The 21690-nt window shown below is 41.0% G+C and overlaps 1 protein-coding gene across 1 annotated transcript; it reads right to left on the bottom strand.

Annotated features, from left to right (window-relative positions):
* Nucleotides 1–6670: 6670 nt before the first annotated feature.
* On the bottom strand, nucleotides 6671–12822 carry TDP2 (tyrosyl-DNA phosphodiesterase 2). The gene is made up of 7 exons (XM_048289613.1): nucleotides 12617–12822; nucleotides 12455–12543; nucleotides 10378–10545; nucleotides 9261–9352; nucleotides 8680–8798; nucleotides 8123–8293; nucleotides 6671–7314 (listed from the first exon to the last, which is right to left on the bottom strand). Exons 1-7 carry the CDS (start codon nucleotides 12797–12799, stop codon nucleotides 7033–7035), a joined length of 1104 nt encoding a protein of 367 aa, XP_048145570.1. The 5' UTR covers nucleotides 12800–12822; the 3' UTR covers nucleotides 6671–7032.
* Between the last annotated feature and the right edge of the window lie 8868 nt (nucleotides 12823–21690).

The raw sequence follows: 21690 nt of genomic DNA, 5'->3' as shown, positions 1-21690 counted from the left end.
GATGTTTAATGATGGATTACCATGCCCACAATTCCTCTGATATGAGATTAAATAAAACAGCAGGCTGTTTCAGCAGACTAGTCCAAGGAGATGACAATAAATCTGCTCAATTATCATATCAACAATCTGGTTTTCACTAATAAGGTTATTATTATTTCATTTAGACTTGTTCAGGCATCATAGATTATTTTATTTCAGTCAGTCAATGGGAGCAAGTGCAGTATTTTATTCTCAGAGTTGCAAAGAACCAAGCTTTGAGGGAGTACAGTACATGCAGCTCAGCAGGCTTCAAGCAGACAGAAGAAAGCTACCAATCCCCTTTCAAACCAAAAATACATTGTGAAAGGAACATTTTGTTTTCAACCTAGTTAACTAATCTGAAAAGCCTCTGCCAAAGGATACTGTCTGAGAAGCCGATCCATTGAAAAGAGTTACTGGATTCTCTATGATTTGTGCTTCACCTTGGTTCTGTTGTATATTTATAATTAAGACCATTCAGACTATCTTTTGACCTGAAAAATTAGCCTGCAACAAAAAGAACCCCTCTTTTTTCCTTGCTTCATGCTCAGAAAGCAGAAAGCATGCAAAGTTTATTAACAGAAGCCTAACACAGAGTTTTCTTTGCCAGCCAGTCCTAATAAACTCTCCTTCCTTGCAATCTGATCAAAACAGTTACACATCACTCGGGGCCCTTGTTCTCCTCAGAATGTTTTGTAATGGCAGATAATGCTACAGTATGGAGCAGTCCAGTGCCCAGCTAAGCCACAAGGGCATGGGGCAACTTTTTGATAGATGAGTACTTTTCAGTCTTCTATCCCAGACTGCAGACCAGTGGAGCAGGTGGCCTGTGGAAAACACATCGCACCTAAAGTGTGAATGATCCCTGCTGCTTTACCAGTTACTGTTCTGTAAAACATGGAAATATGAAAATAGTGGCTTCTCCACTCTCTAAAGACCAGAAAGGTGACAGCCCTGCAGTGGCAAGTTGTAATCTGTTCCTTGCAGAAGGGAATTTTCCCAGCTCTGCTCCAAAACCTGCTTCCCAAGTTTTCATGGACCTGACTCTTTCCTTCTGCTTATGGGCATCCCCAGATGTCAATAAGGTAGGATTTTCCTCAAAAGCAAAAGCAAAAACACAAGATCACTTATACTCTAGGTATGGAAACTCTGTGCTGAAGTGCAGTAGCTAGATGAAGAGACGCGTGGAGCATGGAATTTACTTCTTCCCTATTATTACCACTAGGAGCCAGTGAAGAAGTGAAAGCTGCTGAGATGAAATGGAAAACTTGCTCCAGTAAAAAAATTTTTCCCTGGCTCTTTCCCGGCTCATGGCCCATCAGATAAGCTTTTGTAGATAGACCAAAACAAGGACATGGTGCAGCCCATGATGGTGTCACCATAGAACGATAACCACAAGCATCTCTCCAGTGCTGGACTAATTTAGCTTTAAGGCAGTGATTCTCATCACTAGTCAAAAAGGCAAAGAGAAATGTCATCTCTTCAATATACAACTGTTTTGCTTTGTCTTTTTACTTCCCTTCTGATTCCCACCTTACCAAATTTTTTTTTAACAGTAGGCTGCATGACTTTTCCTGAAGACACTCAAATCTCCCTTGGTACAAGATCTGTAAAGAGAGAATATTAATCTCTAAACTGTAATACCATACTTCTTGTGGATATATATGAAGGAGAAATTGTCTGATGGCATTTAAAATATTTTTCATGTTATGTTGTTATATCAATTTTGATTCCTCAGTTTCTGTGATTTCCATGTTTAAGCCACAGTTAGGGAAGCTGAAGTCTGCTTATTTGATGTAAAAATAATTGTTCTAATAATAACACCAAAAAGATCAATGAGAATGTTGTATATTTTTTGATGTTGATCAAGACTGATCGGCTTTGAAAAGGAAGTGTGTGTGGAGAGAGGAAGCCTGGCTATCTGCCCTTTGCGAGGCAGCTCCTTTTCTCATGCCTTGCAGCCTTCCTGTCGGCACCCAGGGTTGATTTACAGAGCCAGTGGGGGAAGATGATTGTCCTCCAATGCTTTGCATGCTTGTGAGTTCCTAATTTTACTGACTGGAAAAGCACCAGATATAGCTGCAGATTCTTCTGCAGGAAAAAATATTCACTTGGATACTCAAAGCTAGAGCTTTTTGAACCATCTGTGCAAGTATGCAAAGGGCTCCTTGGTGCAGTGCAAGCTTAGGGAGATAAGCCCTCTTCTCGTCCTGTCAGGAGGTGCCTCCCACCATCTTAGTGATAGTGATGAAAGCAGCAAATGCCCCTCTGTGCTTTCTCTGCACGGCAGTAGCTGGTCCAGTGCCCTTGGCTTTGTCACAAGCAGACTTTCCTTCTCTGTTGAACAAACAAGATGCAGCCAGTCCCATGCAAACACAAAGGCATCAGAGCAAACAGCTCCCACCCGAGAACCCCAGCAACAGCTCCTGTTGCCCACTCACTGTCCGTGCACTCCAGAAATGCTATGAAACTGAGGAGCAGACCAAGAAAGCAGATTACTGCTGAGGGCTGAGGCTAAGATGGTATTTTCCTGCTGAGCCAATTCTTGCCTTTCATAACACTGATGAGATAATAGGTTTAACGCTGATGAAATAATAGGCTGAGTGTGATGTAAGCTCTCTAAAGACCCCAAGAGCTTTGAAACGTAGACTACGAAATCAATGTTGATTCACCTCCAGCTCCTTTCCACAGTAGGTGGGTGCACTCCATTGGGAAGACAAAAGTCCTGCGAATCTGCCATCGACCAGGACAGCTAACACACTGCAAGACATCCAGGGGTGGTTTGGAGACCTGGCAAGCACCCATCCCATCTGCATCAAAAGGCCCTTCTGCCATCCACTCGGTGCTGGTGGCAGGGAAGCCCTGACTTAAGGTATGGCATTTACTGGGAGGTTTCTACCATTGCAGGGGGCTGGTGCAGCCCTCTGGGCACCATGAACTCTTCTCTCCCCTGCTTATCTGCCTTGTTCACAAGTCAGCCATCTGCTTGGAGGTCTAAAAGATGCACTAGTTTGGTTACCAAACCTTGGTGAGATAGTGTAGTGCTTTTGCAGAAAGACCCTTTTTCCGCACGTTCCATCTTAAATGGAAAAAATTCTGACCTGTTTCAGTTCAAGGAAGTGTCTGCCAACACTGAAAAGGAGGATTGCATTCGCCTCCGAGGCATCCGAGACAGATTTTTTTCTGATTTTTCAATAATTGGGAGAATTTTTGAGAGCCACAAGGAACTGAGTTTCCTTTCTTGGATGTATTTGTCCAGCCTTGCCAGCTGTACTTGCATGCAGTATCTTCTCTCGGGTCCAGGTAAAGCTTCTGCCTCAACAAATTATTTCTGAGTAGGTTTTCGTTAGCGCCCCTGTCCCACCAGTAATAGTATCAGGAAATAGAATAGAGCAAAATGTTATAATGGCATGGTGTAATCCTTCCTTTTTGTCTTGCATTTAAGTGCTATCACTGCACAAACAGTATAACTTCCATTTCAATTGCTGTAGTTAAGCAGCGTTTCTGCCTACTGCACCTCCTGTTAAAGCCTCCTACTTTCTCAAATGCCAGTGTTGCACTGAAGACTTCTCAGTCACTGGCAGTCTTTGCTCTGAGCTGATGTTACACAGGCTTTGCCTCCAGGAAATAAAAAGATGAAATCTGTGCATTTCATTAATGAATATTTATTATACTCTTAGTGAACAAAACCTTGGGAAATTTATGTGTTGCTATTCCCCCCCTTTTTTTCTTTTTAAATACATCTATCTATTTATTATTTACCTCCCCATATCTTTAACATTATTCTAGGTATATCTCTTCTCTTTTAGTAACTTCAAGCTCTTTTGATGTAGAAGTGTTTAAGACTGGCTGGATTCTCAGAAGAAATTGCTTCTCTTGATAACTGAAACAAAGAACTAATAAAATAATGCCTCCAACAGTACATGATTTCCACAAGTACAGGTAACGATTATTAATATGGAGGATTATTGCATTTTTTCACGTTTGTATAAATCCTTTGGGATGTATAGATGCCATAATACTATGTTACTGAATCAGGAAAATAAATCAAACTACAAATTGCAGCCCAAGAAATGTTTTGTTTGGTTTAACTTTGCTGTTTCTACCCCTTTAAGTTTTAGTTGCTGTATTCAGCAGATATTTTAACTTTTACATCATGATTAAGTTAAGAGGCAAATTAATTTAAAGGCTCTGACTGCTCTTGATTGTCAGTAATTTGGGTGCTTATTAAGTGGTTTAAAGTACATTTAATTAAAGATGTGTTGCTTCATATCCAGTAGTCAATAAAACATTTAGTGTTTATGTCTTCTTATATTTATTAAAGTATTACCACCTCTTCTGTAGTTCAAGAATGCTTTTAAAGGATGTATGCATAATTTCCTCATTCTAAAAGAATGACTAACCACTAATTGCACTGAATTGAGCCTTCCTCTTACCCGCTGTTTGTAATTATAAAAATGAATTGGCCCATAAAAATGTTATGTCTTTGCTTGCTGTTACGTCCCCACCCACTATCTATTCCAAAGGTTAAGAAAGACTGCTGATCAAAGGAGGGATCATTCAATGCTAGAAATGGATCTGGAGTTGAGGCATTCAGCTGGATCACACACTACTCAAAAAGCTTTTTTTCCCATTCTTTTTTTCCCAATTTAAAAACCTATTCCAGAACACCACGAGTCAGCCTCTTTCATGTCTTCCAAAATAGTCCAGAAGGTGCACCCACAGAAACGACAGCAGCCATAATACAGAAGGCCATATAAACTGGTGTTTCTTGGTGATGAAACATCAGTTTATTGTACTTTCCCCTTCTCTAACACTTTTAGAAAAGTCAAACTGTCTTTGCCTTCCCCCCCAAATCCTTCGGCTGGAACTACCAGGGAAAGGGAGGAGGTGCAAGCCCTGACAACAAACCCCATGACATTTCTTCAAAGGCTCTTGGTAAGGAACAAGACTGTCATGGAGCAAGTCATAATGTGTGATCTGTGCCAGCCCCATTTTCAGCCCAGAAGGAAAATCCTGGCAGTTGAAAAATCCTGGCAGTTTTACCTATTTTTCACTTTCTTATAGAACTACTTATTTGGGAATAGAAACAAGAGATTATGGGCTCAACATGAGTTTAAAAATGTATCAGTGACTTCTCCTTCCTTGGTTTTGAAGCTGAGTTATTATAAAATAATGGGGTATGTTGAAAGCAATCAAGGATTGGACATCCTTCCCAAAACAGGTTGTTCTCTTTCACCTTTAATAAAAGGAATTTGCTGTTTAAAGAAGTGAAAGCAGAACAGGAGACTTCTGCAGCTGATTTCTGTGGAGATGAATTAACATCCTGAGATTTATTTGCTTGTTTAGGAAGGTCACCTGGCCTCCTGCTGAATGAACAGAAAACCACACCTACCTCAAGCCTCCCTGTTCCTGCAATGAGGGGAAGCGGAGTTTAAGGTTAGCTTGTTCAGGAGAGGTTTAGACTGGACACCAGGATGGGTATTTTTACTGAAAGGATGGTCAAACACTTTTACTGGCCCTAAATTAATGTCACAGAATGTGATAATGGGTAAGGCTGGAAGTGAACACTGGCAGTCATCTAGTCCAACCTGCTGGCTCAAGCAGAGTCAGCCCACTGGAGCACATTAGTAAGGATTATGTCCAGAAGGCTGTTGAATATCCCCAGTGAGGGAAACTCCATCCCCTCCCTGGGCAGCCTGATCCAGTGCTCAACCACCTGCACAGTAAAGAAGTTCTTCTTCATGTTCCAGTCGAACTTTCTGTGTTTCAGAAACAAATTAAGTTCTGCCAACCAAGTCTGTTTTGCCCAGGAGGGTAATTGGGAAGTGTCTTTATCTCAACCCATAAGCTTTCTTTTTTTTGTCTGATTTTCTCCTCCCACCTCACTGGGGAAGGGGACAGAGACAGTGGCTGGGTGGCAGACTGGCTACTAGGTGGAACCAAGCCACCACAGTAGTGCAGCAAATAACTTACAAAGTTATTTGTAAGCCTTGGGCTCAAGACCAAAGACAAATGACAACAATAAAAAGAAGTAAAAGAATTCAGGCTGTCAAATTCTGTTCACTTCACATCACTCACGGGTTATCTCTCCTTTTTCTCCATGCCTGTGCACTGAACTTCACATCAGAAAGTTAGGAGGCTTTCCCTTTTAAATCAGCTTAGTGCATTGCACATCTATAGAACAACAGCTTCTATGAGATTGATTATTACACAGTTCTTAGAGTAAGAAGGTCTGGTTGATCTGCGAAGTCAGCAAGGCCTTGAGCTGTTCAGGCTTTGCCCAGCAGTTTATAAGAGCTTCTAGGAGCTCACTGAAACACGTCTTAATCTGCACCTCATATCCAGGCTAATAAACACAAAGTAAGGTATACACCATCCCAAGTGAACAACTTCTGCCTATACCCTTTTCTTGCCAAATAGAAGGCATACTGTTCTTAAATCTGTTTAATAGTAGTTCGATTTCTACTTAAGAAACTCTTATTTTGTAAGACTCTAGTCATTCCTTCCTCAGCTCCTTCTCTGTCTTGCCTGAACGGGTGTGTACATTCAACACAAACTTCAGAAGCTAATGCAAAACCACTTACAAAAGACAAGGTTGTAAAGGATAATGGCAACGGTTATAAAATAAACAATGAAGGCACAATAAAAGTAGTCTTAAAATACAAAAAAGCAGCCTTTATTATGAGATCATAATACATGCCAAAATAAGTGTCTTTGAAATCACTGAGTATGTTTATTTACAGGTTTTTCCTGCCATTTTAAAACTACAATGTTTGGTTTCGCAGATATTGTTAAAAATAAATATTTTAAAACGTGATTTAAGAAAGGATGCATACAATGAGAAAAGGGAAACCTGGCTTGAAATGAAGCCATTCCTGCAGACGCCAAGAGCAAAGAACATATTAGAGTTGAGAACTTAAATATGCCCTACCTTAAACTGAGAGCATAAAATTTTGTAAAAACAAGAATAAATCACTTAAAAACTAATACTGCAAGCCTTTTTTTTCTTTTTTATAATATAACATCAAAATTACACAGAATACCCCAGTGATCACTAGGAAACCTGCCACAGTCTAGTTTTTCCAAACCTATTAAGTCCATGCTTCGTGGAATAAAATGCCCCCCTTCCACTGCAGGCCGGAAGTAAACACGGTCAAACCTCATCTTGCACTTGTAGGCTGCATTCAGGTTGGTGTTGGACTGCGTGTCCCAAGTGTAGCGGCAGTGCTGAGGTTTATCCAAAAACTCCCACACATCCTTAATGTTGTCAGGTAAGTTACCAAGTTTAGTAACCTGAAGGCAGAAGGAGGAAAAAAATTCCACAAGATACTGAATTCGCAAATTGTACCTTAAAAAAGGACAACTGAATCGCCACAGCATTGCTTTTTTTTCTGCACAATGTAAGTTGCTAAAAATCAAAGATGTTAGAGATGTTTCTAAACTATGGTATTTCTCCAGATACTCTAAGCATAACCAATTCCTGTAGCACTTCCTAAATCCAAAAAATGTTCCAAAATAAATTTTCAGCTCTGAAATGTTGAGGTATAGGGGTCAACGCACTATGTTTCCTAAACCAGTGTTGTTCCAGTTCACTGCAATGGAATTTTATGATAGGGAGAGCTGAAACTCTGACCTTCTAGTAATAATGCACAAATTTCACTTTTAGTATCAGAAGCCAAAAACTACTTCTAATTTTGAATGTCTTGATTACGGGGGATTAAGATCTATTTCTCCAGAGCACCCTCTTCCTTCATTGATTCTAGAAGCTCAAGGAATTGGAGAGTTGAACAAGTAAAGATCAGGTTCTCAAAATCAGAAGATGTTTTTGAGGTCAAAACTTCCATCAAATCTGCCTGCACCTGCTCAGATATAACTATTGTTAATACAGCATTTTGTTACTGGGAAGGGCTCTCCATATAAATCACCTCAGCCATAACAATGCTTACGTCTACTTACTTCTACAGTCCCAAATTTTAAGAATAAGTGTTGAATACCTCTGTTCTGCCTAAGCAGGTAATTTCTCATAAAGGCAGCAGAAAAGCCTGAGAAGGTTTTGTCAGAATACCTTCTCTAGATAGCAAAGTTGCTTATTTTTATTTACCTCGCTGTCTCTGAGGTTTGTATCCCCTCCAAATATAACAGTGGTGGACTCAGACTCCTTCTGCATTTCATTTAACACTATTTGCAGCTGCTTTATACGCTCCTTAGAGTGATTTTTGGTGCTCTCCAGATGAGAGGTCATAAGGCAAAGTTCAACACCAGATACGCTCACCTATGTGTGAAACAAAGAGGCAGTGTTACTACCTGCATCATGATAAGAAGCTCAATGACAAAAATCTAATCACAAAGCAAATTACTGAATGACAGAGCTCTGGCTATTATTACACATACACGTTTTACATTGAAGAAAAGGGGCTTACAGAAGGATACAGGCTTTTAGTTTTGTTTTCAGAGGTTATGAGACTTGAAAATAAAGTATGGTAAGTAACTTGCATAAAAGATTTGTCAGTATCAAATGCAACTGGGTTTGTATGCTTGGAGAAGAAGTTTTTCTGCTGTTTGAGACTGTCATAGAGAAAAAGCCAGTTCAGCCTTTCTTGGGATTTTTTTTTTTGGAAGGCAGAAGTACAGCTGTTTAGTACATCCTGATTCACTCACATGCACAACCAAAAGGTTCCTCTTCATGGCAGTTGTGGGAAAAGGTATTACCTCATGCTTCAGCAGCTTCACTCTTGATTTCTTTAACATTATGACAGTGAAATACTCATCTATGTTACCTAAAGATGACCAAGGAAAGAAAGGTTTGAGGATATCTTCTGCTGTGCCATTAGACAGTTAAGGTTCTGAAAGAGACCTTTTTACCACGATCTGTGAGAATACGTTGATTTTTAAGTCATTAGTGAAAAGTTGTGTAATAATGGTCTGATTTTCTTCAGATGTTTTAAATGCAAATACTTAAAAAACTACTTATCTATAGTACTTTTTGGCTACCCTTGCTACCAGTCTTTCAAAATGCAGAAAAAATTACAAGGAAAATGCTAGAAAAGCAAGCTTTTCACATGCATAATTTGCATCAAGCTATATGCTGATGCCAAAACACAGAAACACTGAGTGCTTCCCTCTTCACTTTACTCCTTATGTTCTTTAAAATGGTTGGAGGTTTTGGCAAGGGAGACAGAATAAACCCAAACTTTATTTTCTGGTTTTTGTCTTTAGCAACCGTGGGTTTTTTCTCTTACCCGGAATAATAGTGTAATTGCCTGCTTTCATCTGGAGAAGAGAGAGGTGTGGTGGGATGACCTCCTGTAAAAACACAACATCCGGACGGTATCTGAAATCAGCAAGGCAAGAAAAATTTCAATTAATGACTGAGAAGTAGTACCGCAACACTCTGAGGCCACAATGGAACAAAGTCAGGGACTTCAGGTGCACCTTGCCCTCATCTTCCTAGGTTTTGTAAGAATCTGTTCTTTAAAAAAGAAAAAACTATCTGAATTGTATTTAGCAGCACGTAGACATCACCATTACTAAAAGGGAGGAAACAATTATTATTAGGAACATGAAACTGACATGGTAATAAAATGCATGACTTCCTTATACCATGACCTTGCAGGTTTCATATACTACATACATAAGGAATTCAACTTAAGCAGCTGCAAAATAGCTTTGGGACATCTTCTCCTGAAGATTCCAACCACTCCAGGTTAACAAAACCAAGTGAAATTTGATTTTATTTAAGGGGTTTCTGCTGTTTTGACAGGAAATTATTACTTGCTTAAGCAACTTAATCTACACAGGGAAGTTACTGTATTAAGATACATCAGTTTATGTCACGGTTAAATTCCTCATCAGTATATTCCAGGCAGGCTCCCATTACTATAAAAATAAAGGGTAAGCACAGATTCTATTGCTTTTATATTGCACATTTTTTTTGATAAGGCAACTAACAGTAACCACAAGAGAAAACAACGCACTAAAAAATCTTTGTTGCTGTTTCAGTTTGCTCTAGCACGAAGTTATTCACACTACTGCAAGTTTCTTGCAGTTTTTCCCTTTTCATGTATGGGATACACGTATGTTTGTAATGTACAATTGCAACTTAAACAATATTGCTCATTATTAGACTTTTAAAAGCCATCTCAAAATATTTAACCTCTGGGACACTACATAGGTTCACACCTCTTACAGTCAGTATAACAACTCTCAGCTATTCAGGATTTATAAGGTGATTGTACAGTTGCATCTAACATTAAGATAATTGGGGCATGAAGATTTGTAAATACTTAAATCAAGAAGCATTTTTTTCCCCCTGTTGAAACCAGGTATATGACAATACAAAGAGGAGGCTACACTTACAATGCCAGGTACGTACAGACCCCTCTAGCTCGATCTTTCAGATTTCCTAGATCCAGCCCATCAATGTTCCAGGTGATCAGTGAGAAGCTGCTGTCGTCCTCTTTTTGCTGCGAGTCTGCACTACCAACAATAGCATTACTTGTAGCTGCATCTGCTGTGAGGTCAATGCTAAAGAGAGAGTGTACTTGTTTGTCACCACGCATAATACTAACCTACCTGTGCTTACCTCCCGTATCTTCTAAAGCATGTATTGATCTCAACATCATTGAAAAGTGCAGTAACTAAAACATACAGGCTGCAGTCATAGAGCTGTGCTACACAGGTGAAGGAAGTGGTTCTTCCTCCTCCTTATAGACACAAGATAACATTTACCATTCTGGTTTCAGTTAATCAGATGGTGACCAATGTAATCCAAAGCACTTGAGTAGTTCAACCCTTTCCCCATAGTCCCACTCTTTCCCTATGTCCTTCAGGAACAGGCTGCTTCAGAGTGGATTCCCCACAGGGTGACAAGTCCTGCCAGCAAACCTATTCCAACATGGGCTCCTCTGTCCACAGGCTCACAGGTTCTGCCAGGAGCTTGCTCCAGTGTGGGCTTTCCACAGGATCACAGCCTTCTTCATGTATCCACCTGCTGCAGTGTAGGGTCCTCCAGAGCCCAGGGAGTACTGCACCTGGAGCACCTCCCGCCCTTCCTTCTTCACCGACCCTTGGTGTCTGCAGGGCTGTTTTCAGTTCTCTCTTCTGCTGCAGTTGCTGTTGTACAGCAACTTTTTAACCTTAAGTACATTATCTCAGAGGCACTACCACCATCGCTGATGGGCGCAGCCTCGTTCCACAGCGGGTCTGTCCTGAAGTCAGCTGACAATGGCTTTGTCGGACAGAGAGGAAGCTTCTGGCAGCTTCTCAAAGGAGCTACCCTGTAGCGCCTCACTATCAAAACCTTGCCAAGCAAACCTGGTCAGAATAATGTTGATAATACACTGATGTTTTTGCTGCTAACTTACCCCAAGACAAGGACTTTTCAGCTTCCCACGCTCTACCAGGTACATAAGAAGCTGGGAAGAAACATGGTCAGGAGAGCGGCCCTGAACTGGAAAAAGGGATATTCCATACCATAGATCATCACCTTCAGTGAATGAAATTGGAGGGGATTGGCCAGGAGGAGCCAACTGCTGCTTAGAGATGGGCTGGGCATCACTCGGTCGGTGGTGAACAACTGTACTGTTCATCACTTACCTTTCTTGGCTTCCATTTCTCTCTCTCTTTTTGTTATCTCCCTTGTCATTAGAAATTATTTTCTATTATTATTATTATGACTATTTTATTTATAAAACTGTTTTTACCTCGACCCATGGATTTTATCTTTTTTCTTCAAATCTCTTTCCCACCCCACTGAGAGAGTGGTGGTGTGTGAGGGTGTCCAAGTGAGCGGGTGCATGCTACTTAGTTGGTATCTGGGGTTAAACCGTGGCAGGCAGAGGTCTGGAAAAGTTCAATTCCACATGCAGATCAATACATTCAGTACACCGTGTACATTCAGTCCAGGTGTGCTATGAGATTGTGTATGTAAGACACGAATCTTACATCTTAATTTTCACAGGTACATTTAACAAGGTGTGCATGTACCTGCCAAGTTTATTTATAGAAATATAAATATGCATACATCTAGTATAATACAAATATGCATAAATTACACATATACAAATGTGTGTACGGTAAAATCTCTGTATATGTATTGCTGCACAAGACGAGGCAACGAGAAGAAAATGTGCCTGTGCCTTCACCTAGGGGCTCGCAATCCACCAATCCAGAGGATCCACAGAGGGAAAATGCAGCCCAAAAGCCTGACAGCCTCTCAAAGGGAGAGAAACGCCGGGAAAGGACAAGAACGGGTGCAGAAAAGGAACAGGAATCACCTGTCTCGGTACACGTCAGCTGAGGTGCGATGCCAGGCGGGAGGGCAGCGCTGCACCCCAGGTTACGCCTCGGGGAACCTGCCTGCACCCGGGGAGGCTCCGCTGCCCGACCCCCGTCCCGCCTCCTCCTGCCGCATCCCCCTGTCCCTATCACCTACCAGCTGCCGGTGTCCGCGCTGCCCGGGGCCGCCCCGCCCGCCGCCGCCTCCGTCCCCCGCGGCGGGTCGAAATAGGCGTTCAGCGCTCTCTGAAACACAGGGGCGGGTGGCAGGGAAGGGCCGCCGCCGGGCACCCCGCGGCCCCGCCGGCCCCGGCCGTACCTCCATGTGCCAATCGCTGCCGGCCAAGAAGCGGCGAGCCACGGCCGCGTCGCTGCTGGTGATGGCGGCGAACTCGGAGCACAGCACCTTCCTCCGCTTGGCGACGTGTAGCGCCTCCTCCTCCTCCTCCCGCTTCTGCCCCGCCGGCGGCGGGCTCGGCGCCGCCTCAGCTCCCTCCTCCATGGCTGCGGCGGAAGGCGCGGGGAGGCACCGCCCGCCGGGGTTGCCGTTCCGGGGCGCGGGCGGTCAGCGGGGCGGCAGCATGGGGTTCACGGTGGAGAGCCTGAAGGAGGCTATGAAGTACATGCTGGAGTCGCAGGGCTTCGACCGGGTGCTCCGCAAGGTACGGGCACTTGGAGGGCAGCTCGTTTATACGACCTTCTGTCCCCTTGCAGAGTAACAGGCTGAACCGGGATCAGGGGGTTAGTCCGCCGGGGCTGCAGAGGGCCGAGCCTCGGCGGGGCTGCGGGCTGCAGGCATGGCAGGCCTCGGAACGGGGGTGTGTGGCCGTGGTGCTAACACGGGGTAGAAAACAGAGTTGCTATAATAAGAATGATAACTCAGTTGTTATTCAGTAACTCGTTAGATACCCAGCTGCCTTCCAGCAGCTCTCTGAAGGTGACTGTACTGCATAACCTTCAGGAGTCATTCAGCAAGTGGCATTCTTTCCTTCGCAGTACATGCGAAGCGGCTAACTTCCGGGACCGTGAAATTGTGAAATAAACTTCTCCCTGTTTAAAGTTAAAAAGGTAGCTCGTTATGACATCTCACAGCTCAGCCTGAAGTCAGACTGAAAGCACAATGCACACCCCAGTGCTCTCTGAATTTCTACACAAGCCCTTACACTATACCTTCACTATACCTTCTGGTGTAAAGCAGTGTAGTTGACTGGTACTGCTGCAGTGTCATGCTGATGACATTATGCTCAAAGAAAAGTTGAAGTTAGTGTTCATTTACATGGTAAATTGTGTAGTATGCGGTAGCATAGCTGCTGTGTAGTAAAGGTCTGTGAAGCAGTTTCAGTGTTCTCATTAAATTTTCCCTTTAATTTTTATTTGTTTGTGTAACTGTGACATGGAGTGATGGAGTAAATATATCTAAGAAAACCAGCCATGTAAAGATTCATATACTTTGCTTTGTGGAGGAGCAAATGTTATAATGGAAGCAGTGCTTTTGTTGACAGCTCTGTGATCTGATACATTTAATAGAAATCAACTGTTCACAAAGTAATTCTTACAGTCGTGTTTTTCCAAGATGTGTTGGCAAATATAAAGTTTTTAAAAAATATATAAAGCTTTAAGAAGATGGTTTATTCATAGAGTCCATTTAGTTCTTAGTCACCACTTCACCGTCATAACTTTACACTCCTTTTAAATCCTGATAAGCGGTGAGCAAGTATTAGCATTTCAGCTCATAAAGGTAACTGGCTGGAAGTGAGCCTTGGGAGACAGGCTTCCTATCTTGCTCTGGAATACTTTTAGATTTTTCCTGCAACCTTCTAGAATTAGGATGCTAGGAACCTGATGATAATAACAATAAAAGTACAGTTGAGTTTGAATTAAAAGTAACTGCAGCTTTTCTGGGAGATACCTGAAATCTCTCTTACCATAACTAAATGACTCAAGGTTTTTCATATTCTGGAGATGACACATTTTAGTCTGAAACCTTTCATCTCCAGCCTCAGACTTAGTTTCTGGTTTAACTCCAATGTGGTATCTACACAGGGTTTAGTGACTGTGTGTTTAAAGCCTGGAAGCTGAAGCAGTGTGCTGTTCCCCGAGGCAGACGCATGGGAGGACAAGCACAGCAGGGCTGGGAGAAGCACAGACCTGCAGCTCTAGCTGAATAGGTCCTGGAAGCGTTCAAGTACTGAACTATTTTCATCGAGGAGAGCAGGCATGTAGTGCCAGATCAGAGCAATGACAAATGGGACCAGATGCTTTCCTCGCCTTGCTGGTGGGTTGGAGCACCAGTCCCTGATGGGAGTGGAAGCCATCTGCTCCCAGCGTTGAGCATCAGTAAAGTCCTCCTTAAAAATTCTGTCAGAAGCCTAGGCCTTCAGTGCAGTGCAGCATGCCTGATTTAGGACTTTGGGTTTTCATTGATATAGGTGCCGTTTCTGTTTTAGGATGTTGCCTCAGTAATTTCCTCTCAGTTTAATACCAGCTTTTTCCATTAGAAGACTGTACTACATCATCACTGATTTAGTAGCATTTGTCTGCAAAATTTGGATAAACTTTGGCTTATCAGAAAGGGTGAAACAGAGCTCTTACATTGCATTATAAATAAGGAACAGTGAAACTAGAAACATTTCAATCTTAATAACTTTTAAGATCAAAAAAGATTTAAATCAGCTCGTAACAGAATGGAAACATTCAAGTTAAAAAAAGCCCTTGTAAAAAACCTGAAAATTAGTAGGAATAAATATAAAATATGTCCACATTTCACTTTTAATAGCCTAAAGGCACTTCAAAGTCTTAGTTACACAGGTATATATAGATGTGGAACTTACCCCAGTTTTGCATCTCCTTTCAGATTTTAAATATAGTGCTACTAACTGAAGAAATTTAAATACAGATTTTAAAATACTGAATTGCAGTAACTTCTTGGTCTCAAAATTCCAGCTTCTTTTTCTGGTTACAGGGGGAAGCATGGTACTGTAGGTGAACTGTAATTCTGTATTTCCCAATTATGGGCTTGAATAAAACTGTATATGCAGATAATGATGCTGTAACACTGTGATACAGCCTTGGATACTTCTACTCACAGATAGGAGTTTCCCATCAGGGAGGCCAATCTGATTAGTATTTCTAATGCTCATTTCAAAATAATTGATTTTTACTGAGGTTGCTCTAATATAATGATTAATGAACTACTGGTGGTCTCCTTTTCATTTTGTGAGCTAACAAATATGCCTTCACAACTATGGTACACACAGATACTCAGAGCAGTTTTGTGTTCCCTCTAATCTGGCTTTTCACTCACAGATTAAAGCTAAAGGAAAACTGAAGACAGTTTCCTCCTAAGGAATTCCTGACAGCATAGCAAGTATTGAAGTTTTGTTAAGCTGTCAGTTTAAATATTTGTCTGCATTAGAAGTACACATTTTTCTAAGGCAGCAGTCTTCTGCTCAAAATGTATGGAAATATCTAATGGGACAGTTGAATTAACTATATTTTCTGTCTTTTAATTTGTCTCATGAGTCCAGAGTCAGACAAAATTTACTTTCAATTTGATTGAGGGCAATATTAGGTGTTGGTACTGCTTGTCAGTAAGCTTTTTATTCCTTTTTTTTGGTTATACAGATGAAACTTCAATCTGCAACTCCTGGAAAAGTTGTTTGTGAAATGAAAGTAGAAGAGGAACATACAAACAGAGGTGGCACATTACATGGAGGTTTGACAGCCACACTGGTGGATGTGGTGTCAACAGCAGCATTGCTGTACACAGAAAGAGCAGTGCCTGGGGTCAGTGTGGACATGAACATCACGTAGGTATCATCCACCATGTTTACTAAAATATGCTGACTTTTCTTCCCCTATTGACTCCATTGTACATCATTTCTGTGCTGTGGCACTCATTGAAAATGTGTGTTTTCTTTGGTTTCAGAAGTCCTGTTTATTTTTTAATTAAGGGGGTTGTGTGTGTATTTTTGGCGACTGCCATTTGAGTTGGACCTTCTTAAGCTTTTACTTGTTACATGTGTTTAAGAGACAGTGCCCATTCCTTCATAGAATGTAAAGGGATGTTGATATGTGGTCAATTTTAGTCTTAAGAAATCGGTTTGGTTTCAGTTTTCACTTGTGCAGATATGTTAATGTCTCCTCAAAACCCAAGGTCTAGGGTAAGCAGCTTTATATAAACCCTTTTTTAGTATTAGTCCATAAACCAGAGAAAAATATTAAAGGAGGAAAGAGTTTACCTCTGTTGTGTGCTCATATAGAGGGTGAATTACAGATTGAATCAGAATTTCTCAGTGGAAGAAGATTCCTTTGCTCTAGGTTATTTTAAGGTAGTTTTAAACTGAGAATAGTTCTTCCTGTAATGAAAATTCAAAGTGTCTTAAAAAAACCGGTTGTTCTGAAACTTTCTTGGATCATGCTATTGCAGCTTGTCAGCTTTGCTTCATTACTTTTAATGAAGAGATTAGGACCAATTGGAACTGAAGAAATCCTACTTGGAATAACTAACACAGAGCATTAAAAATCTTTTTTAAAAAAAGCTTTATAAGTGTGTGAGGAATGATCTGTATCTTTACCAGGTTCCCTCCTTTCTCTCCCAGCACCTTCTGATTTCTCCACTGGGCAGATGGGATTAAGCACCTATTTAAGCTTCATACTACCACTGTGATGACTAGGATCTTACTGGAAATTAAAACCTAAAATTCTCCTATGATTATGGGTTTTCCCTGCAGTAGTATAACAAGAGGCCAACATCTGAATTATTGACACTATCAGTTATGTCCACCCAATTACAGAAGGGCTGAAATCTGAAGAAAGTGCTGTCTTTGGAGGTGATCCAAAATTACCTTTATGCAATGTTACATGAAGCAATATTAACAGCTTTTTTTAACTTGGATTACTGCTTTCATTGAACAAGTGAGATTGGATATCAAATATTGTTATAAGAACTTTTTTCCTTTTTGGGAAGGAGCTTTTTAAAAAGTTGTCATGAGGAAGCTATTTCAGTAATGGAAAGAACAGAGAGAAACAGAAGTATTTTTTTTGGTAACCACAAGAGGATCAGCAGCAGCTTCTGGAAATGAGACAAGGCTGAAATCCTGCCCTTGTCAACCAATGGAGCTGGTGCTACATCAGTGTTAGGCGTGACTGACATTCTTGTGACATGGCATCGTGTATAAAAATGGACTGGTTGATGAAATTTATCTCAACAAGATGAACATCCAGCAATTTTTCATTTCCCTCTGCAGTTCTAACATTTGAATATTGTTCCCTTACCTCAGATCATGGTTGGATCATGTTCCTCCTAATTCTTTCCAGGGGAATTCTTTGTGGGGAAATTTCTTCCTATTCCCTGAAGAGTGTGTTTTAAAAGCACACCCTCCTGCTCATGTAAATAAAAACAAAGAGTTGTCTAATGAATGGAAACAGCATTTGAGGGCTGCCCAGATTTCCATGACTTTCCTCTAACCAGAGTATGGGAAACAGTTAACCTATGCTTATGATTCCATACAGAAATGACCTTCTGGAGCTTTTGTAACAATGACATTTTGCAGAGCTGAAGCAGCCAGACTAGTTTAGAAAGGCTGTAGGGAGCCAGCAGTGGTTGGAACAGGACTTGGAGCTGAACTTTTAACTGAAGTCTTGGATACCTCATTGTTTCTGTTCCAAAACGGACTTTTCCTCAGAACCAAGCAAAAGGGTTTCTTTCTAGCCTCCATTTTCTCAGAGAACTCTTACACTTACTTACCACTGCCAGTAGATAGAGGAGCTCAAATCCATTAAGTAGGGGTTTACAAGTCAGCAGGCAGACAGAGATGTGTCTTTATTACCCACTTCTGCTAATTCCTTCATGATAATATAAAATGCAGGAATATTCTTGAATTTATCCTCTGTACAGTCTCTTACCTGTTCCTTTTTTTCTTCCTTGAAGATACACTTCTGCTGCTAAGATTGGAGAAGAGATACTGATTACAGCTCAGATTTTGAAGCAAGGAAGAACTCTTGCATTTGCCACCGTGGATTTAACAAATAAGGCAACAGGAAAGTTAATTGCACAAGGCAGACATACAAAGTTCATAGGAAATTAATATGAAAAAGTATTTTAAATAATAATGTTGGACTTCAGAATCCCAAATAGAATTATTTCCTCACTTATGCAATATCATCTGCACAAAGTTGTGATAGTCTCTATCAAGTGAATTTGTCTCACTTCTATAATAAACGAACAAATTTCTTAATTACCACCGGAATTGCTACAAGCCTGGGTTTGGGATGAACAAGTGTGACAGCATAGGGAGGCACCTGGCTTTTTTTGGTCAGGATAGCAGAAGGGAAGAGCCTTTGGACTAGCCATATGGTTTACCAGCACGACACTGTTTTAAGAGATCTGCTTTCTTTAGCTGTGGTGTCATGTGACAAAGCAATCCTGTCTTCAGGCCTGTTACAGTCACACTCAAACTCTACTAAATGTGCTTACAAACTGTATTTGTTCCCTAAGATGATAGTACAGAGTTCCTGTAACATTGTGCTAAACTGGTTTGAAAGTGTAAAGCAGGTTAATGCAAAACGTAATATACTGATGCTGTAACAAATCAGGAAGTATTCAATAAAGCTTTCTGAAACTACCTTTTTAAAGATTATTTCATAGTTTTGTAGCCTCTTTGCACTGAGTAAAAGCTTGCCAGCATAGACTGGTTGAGAGAGGGTGTGGTGAAACCTTTGTACGCAAATTCACCTGAGATGTCATCATCTCCCTCTGATCCCTGCATGTGAAAATGCAGTTATATCTTGTGGGCATTTCACCTCTACCTACCTGAGGTTGTGGTTATACTTGTTTAAAAATCATTAGCTGCGTGTTAAAGATGTAAAAAAATAATTTTGGTGAGCTTTCATTCAGGCTAAGGTTCTAGATCATCTGACCTGGGTTGAATGTGGTAGAGTTAAGCTGCTGTTCATCAGCTGATAACTAGTATCCTCTTGCACTGTTGTGGACAGGCTTAACTGCTTTTTTCAAGCTGTTGACAAATGATTCATGGTAATGCTGTCAAGCTGCAATAAAAACAGCAATGCTTTTTATGAAATGCATGTTCTTCTCCTCTCACAAAAAGCTAATCTACACTAGTCACTAGTAAATGGCATGTCTAAGTCCTTTTTGTTGTGGAAGTTGACTCACTGTCTTCAGTCATTTGACTTTTGTGATGAAATGTGCAGTTAGAGTTTTCTTCTGTGCATTCCGAAACCTAAAGAAGTAATTTTAAATGAATTAGGTGACCTGTTTGTAGAGACTGATTTTGAATACAGAGTTGTACAAGTTTACTAATGTGTCATCAATCTTTCCAAAAGGACTTTTAAACAAGTAATATGAGCGGATAACTAACCCTTCAGTGGAAGTTATCTAAAAAATACCTACAGTGGGCTCAGGCTACCAACATGTATTTTTGCTGCAAGTTTAGGACAGTTTTTCATGGTATATACAGTCTCAAAAAAGCTTTTTCTCTGGGGCCGTCTCAGAAGCATACATGGCTTACATGCTTGTGGCTAGTTGAACTTTTAATAGTAGCAGCCTCTCTTCAGCAGTGCATTCATAATTGGTTTTCCCTGAGTACTTGCACTCACTCATGCACAGAAATCATCCCTGAATTCCATTTAAAGAAACACAATGCTTTGCTGAAACAATTTTGCAAAGGTGCTTACTACAGCAGTAACCTTTTTTGGTTTAAATCTTTGCTCAACAGAACTAGATGCTTCACTGTATGAAATTTTCACTTTACAGCTCCCTCAGCCTGGAGCGCTGTTATGAGTCTTAAGCACCTCCAGTTCCTCTGCAATTACTTGGATGAGCAGAGAGGATCCATCAGAGCAACTGGACACACTTACTGACTTTGGAAATTGCTGATCTGGTTATATTCCTATTAACATGTTCTGGCATCTCCAGTCATCTTTTTTCTCATTCTTAAGGTTACCAGTTTCCTTACGTGTGTTACTCATGTAATAGAGTGCAAGGAAATAGAAGTGGACATTAAAACTGCTCCCCTCCAACTGCTATAAACCCACCCCCTCACTGGAACACAAGAGTGATTTCGACTTGTTACCTGAAATAAAAGGCAGAGGGTGAGAACGAAGGAGGTGCCAAATTCAATATGTGCCAAAATACTGAGAACACTCTCAGCTCTACATGCTGGGGCCACTCTGTCCTTGTGAAACTGTCCCACTGCAACTTAACATGACTTCCCTCAATTAGCGCTGGCTGCTTCAAGAACCTATCAGAGTTAAGTGGTCCCATTCTATCACTTAGCATTCATCATATCTGCATAATTACAACTGAAAAGCGTCCAGGCCAATTGAGAGTGGCAAACCTCAACATGGAAACAACAGTATCCTCCTGTTCCCATTCAAGCCTGGCAAGGACTGTTTCAGGCTTGAGAGGGAAACGGAAATAAACCTTCCTGAAGTAACAAGTGAATTCTCTTCTCCCTTACAACAGACTATTCAGCACAGTACTTTAGTACTGCCTAATTAATAAGAGGGACATCATTAATATGCAGGCCAGTTATTTCAGAAGCAGTTAATTAAACTGATTATTTTAAGACAACCTTGTCTGTTCTCCCTCACCAGCAGCATTATGTTGACCTCGTAATTTATTTCACAACTTAACTCAGGCACAGAAATGATCTTAGAAGGAATTGCCACCATTGAGCTTGCCTAGCTTTGAGAGCAAGCTGACTTAATACTTGGGAGTGTTCTTTACTGATTTCAGTCTAACTTATGTGTTGAAAAATCTATTTTACCTTAGCTGAACCTCAGAGAAAGTAATAGAAACAAATTGCCATAGTAAGGACAAGTGGTACATGGCTCCACCTGACATCAGAACAAACAGACCTCCTGTGGGGTTGACCTGGTTCCATCACTGCAGATTTAAGCATAGTTCCCTTACAAGCAAGCAAATAAAGTGATTTCAGGAGCTCATCTTGTGAGTCTTAGTAGTATACCAGATTGCATGTCCAGTAACTGACAGACAACTGTAAGTATCATATCTGAAAAAGAGACCAGCCCTCCCATATTGCAGTTTGTTGTGTTTTGGGGTTTTTCTTTTAAACATACCGAACACCCAAATTATACTTAGGTCTAGATGTCTTTTCTTATGGAGACCACATGGTGGTATGAAACATGTTGAGGAACAGTTTGTCTCTCTCAGTGAAAGTAACTTCAGCTTCCCACTTCATGCAGTACCCTGGCCAGCCAAGCGTTCCATGCTGGTTTCACGTCACTGCTATTGCACAAATGCATTCAGACTGACACCCACGGGCTTGCACTATGTACAGCTGTGCTTTACAGATGCCTTGAGAAAATAAGGAATCAGAACAGACTTGTTCCCACTGGCACTTGAAACCA

Source organism: Corvus hawaiiensis, chromosome 30, assembly GCF_020740725.1.
Source record: "Corvus hawaiiensis isolate bCorHaw1 chromosome 30, bCorHaw1.pri.cur, whole genome shotgun sequence".
Taxonomy (NCBI): Eukaryota; Metazoa; Chordata; class Aves; order Passeriformes; family Corvidae; genus Corvus; species Corvus hawaiiensis.
The sequence above is the reverse complement of the archived record's forward strand: the minus strand, read 5'-3'. Positions and strand labels throughout refer to the sequence as shown.

Coding starts and splice junctions, on each gene's coding strand:
- TDP2 (XM_048289613.1), bottom strand. CDS start 12,799: ATGGAGGAGGGAGCTGAGGCGGCGCCGAGCCCGCCGCCGGCGGGGCAG. Junction 9,353..10,377: donor GTCTGTACGTACCTGGCATT/GTAAGTGTAGCC, acceptor TGCTGATTTCAG/ATACCGTCCGGATGTTGTGT. Junction 8,294..8,679: donor GGAACCTTTTGGTTGTGCAT/GTGAGTGAATCA, acceptor TTTCACACATAG/GTGAGCGTATCTGGTGTTGA.